The following is an 8,006-nucleotide window of genomic DNA, read 5'->3' on the forward strand; positions in this document are numbered from 1 at the left end:
ACCACTATATATGGATGTTCTGGCCAAACTCTTTGGCTTTTTGCTCACTCTGGGCTCTGATTCATTATCATCTGACTGTCAGGTTTTTTGGGCCTTGAGCCAGCAGCCTGCTCTCTTACCTGCTCATATTGGATTCATCAGTCTCTGTAGCCCAGAAGCCAGCAGGCTTTCATGTTACTTGCTGATCTTGTGAGCCATTTCCTTGAGCGAAATCTATCTATCTATCTATCTATCTATCTATCTATCTATCTATCTATCTATCTATCTATCTATCTATTTATCTATCTATCTATTCCACATACACACACATAAGCTTCACTGGTTTTACTTCCCTATAGAACTCAGTCTAAAAAAGTAGCTTACAGATATCATTTAAAGATCATATCGATAATAAATTATTAAGCTATATATTTGCACCTAGTCCTTCTGAGGTAAATTCCTTGCTCTTTCTTCCAATCGGTGCTGTTTTTCCATAAAGAATGGAAGAAGAGTAGTCCTACTCATGAGCACAGCCCTTGAACAGAGTTGTCACAAAGAAGGGACAGCTTGCCCTGCCTCAATTCAGGAGCACACCCAATATCAATTAGTGGCTTCTGCAGAGAAGTACAGATGTCAATCCAATTGACACACCCAATATCAATTAGTGGCTTCTGCAGAGAAGTACAGATGTCAATCCAATTGAGGAAAAGTTTATTAGTTACAGTTGGCCCATTGTAGTGAGCTGTTCATGCCACATTACTGGATGGAATGTTCCTGATGTTCATAATTGTAACCCTTATAAAGTCATCCACAAAACCCAGTTTCATAATGCCATGTTCCAAGAAAGAATTCAGCAAACAAAAACTCTAAAATGAGTTATCAGCATTCTTACATGGTCTGTAGCAATATTTCTTAACTACATCTCTCTTTTCTTTCTTATCCATGTCATGTAATCCCTCAGTTACTTCTACTCAATTCTCCCACAAAACTCCCTCAACCCTACCTCTTTCTCTTCCCATTTTCCTCTGAATTCTTTACCAATAAAGCTCTAATCTGTCTTTTTGGAGGGGTGGGAATGAGGAGCAGTTTGTGATGGAGGTTCCTATGGGAACCTAGTGAATGAATTCCTTCTGGGTGACAGGCTTGGGCAGTGGTGAAAGACTCATCCTGCTCTCCCTCACTTCCCACATCTAATCTCAACATAATGGTTGAGGTCAGATATACTGTATGTGAGTGCCTATCACTGGTGCTCCATGAATTGGAGTCTGGATGTGGTGCTGTAGGAAAAGCACCGGACAGCAAGGCTGATTTAAACACAAGGTTGGTGGTTCAAACACACCACCCACTCCTTGGAAACCCTATACAGGGTCATCATGAATCGAAATTGACTCAGTGGCACTTAACAACAACAACAACAACATACAGCCCATGGACCAGACATTTCTCCACCCATGAGCTAGATTCATTTTAGACAAATCCTTCTAAAATATTTTTAGAAGGCAAATTTGACCATTCCCCTGTTTCCAAGTGTCCTCAATTTAATCTAAGCTCTTAATTCTAATATGTGAGGCACTTCCTTTGGGCTTCTGTGACCTCTCTAGCCTCATCTACAGCAGTACATTTCTAAACATCTCAATTTCTACAAGTTCCCTGATGCCTTCTGTGACTCTTTTTGAGTATTTGCAGGGGCTTGCTCTCTGCTCGGGATGCCATTCTCTCCCTTTAGCCACTTAATACCCACATGTGTTTCAGTATTAATTCCTCCTGGAAGTATCACCTCCTCCCTAGAGAATCTTTTCTTTATCTCCAATAAAGCACTCCATTATATACCAAATAGATTTCTACTTTCAAGCTTGTATGCATTCATTCTCTCTTCTGCCCAATGGGCACTGCTTGTGGCCAGGGCCTCTATCTTCTGTAATCACTTGGCAACACAGGATTGCACCCACTTCCTGCTTAGTAAATGTTGGATTAATGGATGAGATTGCTGTTGATACGCTTAAGTACTTTAAAGAGGCCTGGTGCATTGGTGTCGGACAGATTTGGGTTAAAATTTCAGCACAGACACACTTCAACCGTTGGCTCTTGGACAAGTCATTTGAAGTTGGAGCCTCTGGTTCCTTAGCTCTGTGTATCTTCCAGAATTCTTTTGAAATTACCTATGTGAGGGGTCTAGTACAGTGCTTGGTTTACTATACTGCTGTTGTTAAGTACTGTCTAGTTGGTTTGACTCCTAGTAACCCTCATAGCAACCTTCATAGGAGTGGTTTGTGAGTTTGAAACACCAACATTGTAGTTAGTAATCTAGTGCTTTTCCTACAACACCACACCATGACTCCAGTTTCCTATTTAATTAAGTGCCATTGAGTTGATTCTGACTCCTGGAGACTGTATAGCGCTTCTGAGGAGAAGCTGGTAGGTTTGAACTGCTGACCTTGTGATTCACAATCCAGTGCTGATCTTATCATGCCACACTATTCTCTTGGTCAAGAAGCAGAGGAGGAGAAGGTACTCAGTGACAAGTTAGGAGTAAAGATGGAGAGGGGGCTGAAGCTTCTGAGACCACAGAATGCTTGGATTTCTAAAACTCTATTGACCACTGCTCAATCCTGTAGCAACTTAAATTGGAGTGGGAGTGGGGGGGGGGGGGGTGCAGAGAACAGAGCAAAGGCCCACCACTGCTGAGCACTTCCCCCAGTTGCCTGAATGGACCAGCCTTAGTGACATCACAATCCTGGATGGTTGCTAAGGCACTGCTGGCAGTAAGCCTTCTCATTTCTGCCTACAGAGCTCTGGGATGTGGATGTGAGGAGGAGAGCAAAGAAGGCAGATGGCAACAAAGAACAACCCTAGCCCCATGCCCATGGGCACGGCTCAGGGTGACCCCGGAGAGGCTGGAGCACTGTCAGCTTCTGATGTTAGCATCCGGGACACAGGTTCAGCCATGCAGCTGAAGGTGAAGCCCAGGAAGGTGCGTAAGATCAAGGCTCTCATCATCGATCTGGGCTCTCAATACTGTAAGTGTGGCTATGGGGGAGAGCCGAGGCCCACCTACTTCATCTCCTCCACTGTGGGCAAGCGCTGCCCTGAGGCAGCCCAAGCGGGCGACACCAGCAAGGAGACCTATGTGGGTCACGAGCTGCTCAACACCGAGGTGCCGGTCAAGCTGGTTAACCCCCTAAAGCATGGCATCGTGGTGGACTGGGACTGTGTCCAGAACATCTGGGAGTACATCTTCCACACAGCCATGAAGGTTCTCCCGGAGGAGCATGCTGTGCTGGTCTCCGACCCTCCGTTCAGCCCCATCAGCAACCGGGAGAAGTATGCAGAGCTCCTGTTCGAGACCTTCAGCATCCCCGCCATGCATGTAACATCCCAGGCACTGTTGTCCATTTATTCCTATGGCAAGACCTCAGGGCTGGTGGTGGAGAGTGGGCATGGCGTCTCGAACGTTGTGCCCATCTCAGAGGGCGATGTGCTGCCGGGCCTGACCATGCGCACCGACTATGCTGGGAGCAACCTCACCAACTACCTGATGCAGCTGCTCAATGAGTCGGGCCACAAGTTCTCAGATGACCACCTACACATCGTGGAACATATCAAGAAGAAGTGCTGCTACTCGGCGCTCATTCCTGATGAGGAGCTTCGCCTGCCCCTGGAGGAACTGCGTGTTGACTACAAACTCCCAGATGGCGAACTCATCACCATTGGCCAGGAACGCTTCCGGTGCTCGGAGATGCTCTTTAAGCCCTCCCTGGTGGGCTGTAGCCAGCCGGGTCTCCCTGCACTGACGGCTGCCTGCCTGGGCCACTGCCAGGAAGCAGGTTTCAAGGAGGAGATGGCTGCTAACGTGCTGCTGTGTGGGGGCTGCACCATGCTAGAGGGCTTCCCTGAGCGCTTCCAGAGGGAGCTGAGCCTCCTCTGTCCTGGTGACAGTCTAGCTGTGGCTGCCGCTCCGGAGAGGAAGACCTCCGTGTGGACCGGAGGCTCCATCCTAGCCTCCCTGCAGGCCTTCCAGCAGCTCTGGGTCAGCAAGGAAGAGTTCCAGGAGCGAGGCAGTGCCGCCATCTACAGCAAGTGCTAAGCAGCAGTGCCCTGACCAGGAAAGCCTCGTGGGCAGGCCGCCACAGTCCACTGTATACACATTTACAAAATTTCACATAAAACTTTAACTTGCATTGTCTCTTGTGTAGTCTGCATTTCTTGCTTCCATCGGATAGCATAGGGCAAGGGGGAGTTGGGTTGAGAAGTATCCACACTCTGTTGGGGTAGGAATGTGGACACACTGACCCCTTCCCCTTTATATTCTCTCAGGACCTGACCCCATGTCAAACCCAAGATGCCACAGTGTTCCATTAGCTACTCAAGGTTCAAAACCAGATACAACCATCATTCCACATTGCTTGCTTACTGACTGGGCAAAGAAATGAAAGTTCACAGATTAAGGACACACAACCAGGTGTCTGATTTCAGTATCTTCTTCCTCTCCTGCTACAACTTTGTCATTGCTTGATGACCCCAGGTCTCCTGACCCACCCAGGTCATACTTATTTCCAGAAGGAGAAATGCGGTTTTTAGTCAGCAAGTCTACTTACTAAGCATCTAGTACGGGCAAGTCCAGAACTGATGACCGAGGAATGACTCGAACACAGTCTCTTCTCTTGGGCTTACAGATAGCTAGTGGTGAATTTAGTGGACAGCCACACAGGTTGATAAGGCCGAACTCAGGGTTCTTGAAGGTGGGAAGGAGAAGGTGGTATATTGGCATGGAGCTGAGGGAGTGTCAAGGTTTTCTCAGCTGGTGGATGGCTCTCTACCTAGAAAGGAGTTCCTGTTCCCTTTTCCACCCTCACTTACTGATAAGCACTGGACTGCTAACTGCAAGGTCAGTGGTTCAAACCCACCAGCCATACCTCAGAGACTCTATACAGGATTGTTATGAGTCACACTGACTCCACAGCACATAACAACTTCCTGATGGATCCATGACCAGTTGCCCATCTATCTCAGACATTGGTAAACTGTGGAATCATAGATGGGATAGCAAATGTCCTGTCTGAACACAGAGTCCAGATTTGGGGCACTCCCTGAGACTATCTCTGTCTGCCCTGGGCCTTATTCTGGGCTGCAGACAAGGGAAAAACCAGCCTCTATCCCTTAATGTCCTGCCATCTCATTTTCCATTGCCTAGAATTGGGTTGTTAGTGTGGAGTTTGAGAAGTTCTCAACTGTCAGAGACTTGGCGCAACCCAAGGATTTTGGGTTTCCTCCTGTGTAGAGAGGCTGTGGAATGGGAACCTATTGGCTGAAGGTGGCTAGTAGACAAGATTTTTGGTTAGCACAGTATATAATTTTTTTTCTTGAATGAAAATTCTTTCAGTGGAGTCTACCTTTTTCAAGTTGCCAAAGTCCTTACCATTCTGATGTCTTCTTATATACTTGTTGCTTCAGTAAAACTTTTAATACATTGGCCAGCATTTGTTTCTGTTGTTTGCAACCCAAGAAGCATGACTGATTGATCTGATCCTAAAGACTCACTGAGATAGGGAAATCGAGGCTTTATAGAGGGAAAGTTACGAGCCCATCATCATACAGGAAGTTAATGCTGACATGTGAACACTCTTCCACATGCCAGTTTTGATGCTCTCTGAACACCATGTCTGTGACTATTCCCCACTCCACCAAGCTCCTCTACCTCAGCGACTTCTCGTCTAGTCACTGCCTCATTGTCCTCATTGCCAGGTCATTGTCCTCTGGAAGCAGCCCTTATGTGGTTGGGTCTGTTATTGTTGTTGTTAAATGTCGCTGAGTTGGTTCTGTCTTACAGCGACTCTGTATAGGGTTTCTGAGGAGCGTCTCACGAGTTCGAACTGCCAACCTTGTGGCTCAAACCAACCTTGTGGTTGAGCACTTATCCTACAGCACCACACCAGGACTCCATTTTGCCCATGGAATCCTTCAATATTGCAAGTCAAGGATTACATTTTTTCTTCAGTTCTTTAACTTAAGAAATGTTTAACATGTTCTTCCCTTTTGGTTTTCTAACTCCAGGTCTTTGAACATTTCATTACAATACTTGACTTTGTGTCTCAGGCTGTCCTTTGAAATATTCTGTTTAGCTCTTTAACCTCCTCATTTCTTCTTTTCACTTTAACATCTCTATGCTGGAGAACAAGTTTCAGAGTCTCTTCCAACATTCATTTTGGTCTTTTCTTTCTTTCTTGTCTTCTTAATGACCTTTTGCTTTCTTCCTGTATGATGTTCCTAATGTCATCCCACAACTCGTCTGATCTTCAGTTAGTAGTTTCTAATACATCAAAACAATTCCACGACTCGTAACTAAATATATATATATATAAATAATGGTCTATTGACCATTATCCTATATTCTTTTGTTTAGATACTTGTCCCTGGGGTTAGACTGGGCTTCTTGAAGAAAGGAACTGTATCTGTTCATCTTTTTTCTCAGACTCTAGGACACGGTATGGCACAGAATCAGTGATTTAACACCTGCCAACCGATTTGACTTGTCCCCAGCTTGTGGAAGCAGTTACAGGTATTTTTTCCCCCATTTTACAGATGAGGATACTGAGACTTGGAGGGTTTTAAGAGCCTTTGTCCTGGTAAATCAAAGTCTTGTGCAAAATCAAAATTTCATGATTCAAAATCTAATGCTTTTTTGCTAGTCTCCTGCCTCTCTGCATATTATTAATCAATGTTGTTTTCAAGGTAAAATATATATAATTGCTTTCAAGTAAAAAAGAATGAATGTTATATCATTTCATAACCCCCAGTTTTTGTTACAAAACTTCTACAATTGTGACAGTTGCCAATTAGTCATGATAACAATTACTCACTATTGAATCATAAGAATCTTATCCCCATCTCTTTTTACCAGACCCATCTAGACAAGATGAAAACTATTCAGTGGGGACTCTTTCTTCCCCAAAACACTCAAACTAAACTCCCTCTTGAAACCTTGTAAGCTACTCACTCCATGCCTTTATCGCCCCCTCATTTTAGGTAGCCAATGTCTAAGTTGCCCGTCACTCTTTACCCTGTATACAGAGGGGATAGATAGCATTGATACTTGATGTGAAGACTCCTTCCCTCTCAATTGGTATTTTGAGCTACTAACTCATAGGTCAAGTTCATCATATTGTAGCAATTTACCCTTGTTTCCTTTATCAAAAATTGTTTTATTTTTTATCTTCCTCTATCTCGAGTTCTGATTATCAAAAGCCATGGAGGCTAGGTCAGACGGGTACTATCTACAAGTTTGAGCGTTCTTGTGTGTTTCCTGGAGGCAAAATTCGTGTGTCAACTTTGTGGTTCTCAAGTTTTGTTACATATTAGAATCACCTGCAGAGCTTTTAAAACTCAATACCAAGGATTTCTTGTTGCAACTGATGAAGTAGCACTATTCTGCTAGTCCTAATAATGAAAAACCCTTGACCATACAACAAGTTAGCATTGGAAGATTTAGATAGATGAAGGAAGGTGGCAAATTGCTTGAGACTGGAGGTGAGTTCCATGGGTTGCCTTGGTGCTGCTGAAGAACTCTGACTCACAGTAACCTTGTATAGGGTTTCTGAAGAGTAGCTAGTAGGTTTGAACTGCTGACCTTGTGCTTAGTAGTCCAGTGCTGACCCAACAGCACCACACATTGCTTCTCATATATGAGGGGACTTCAAAAAGGTAGTCGAAAAATGGAATTAAAAGAAACTGGAATTTCCCACAAACTCTTTGAAATACCCCTGTATTCCCAGACTAAGAGCTCAACCCAGAAGCCTTCAACCCAGACCTGCCAACAGGCACACAGATTCCAGAGGCTACCCCCGCCCCCACGCCCCCCCCCAAAAAAAAAGTGAATCCAAAGAAGTCACATACTGTATGAGTCTGATACCAGGAAGGGTTACAAAAGACTAGACAGCCATGAAAGGAGGTTTATTGGTGGTGGTGGTGGTTGTGTGACTGGAGTTGGTTCCAACTCACAGTGAACCTGTATAAGGTTTCTGAGGCCGTAA

General features: G+C 44.9%; 1 protein-coding gene across 1 annotated transcript; it reads left to right on the forward strand.

Moving 5' to 3' along the window:
• The first annotated feature begins 2,809 nt into the window (after positions 1-2,809).
• ACTL7B (actin-like 7B) lies at positions 2,810-4,063 on the forward strand. The gene has a single exon (XM_006864690.1). The coding sequence runs from the start codon at positions 2,810-2,812 to the stop codon at positions 4,061-4,063; it is 1,254 nt and encodes a 417-aa protein (XP_006864752.1).
• Positions 4,064-8,006: the final 3,943 nt, after the last annotated feature.

Source organism: Chrysochloris asiatica, unplaced genomic scaffold (genome assembly GCF_000296735.1).
Source record: "Chrysochloris asiatica unplaced genomic scaffold, ChrAsi1.0 scaffold00069, whole genome shotgun sequence".
Lineage (NCBI taxonomy): Eukaryota > Metazoa > Chordata > Mammalia > Afrosoricida > Chrysochloridae > Chrysochloris > Chrysochloris asiatica.

What these genes read in the sequence shown, in the direction of transcription:
- ACTL7B (XM_006864690.1), top strand. Translation starts at nt 2,810, where the DNA reads ATGGCAACAAAGAACAACCCTAGCCCCATGCCCATGGGCACGGCTCAG.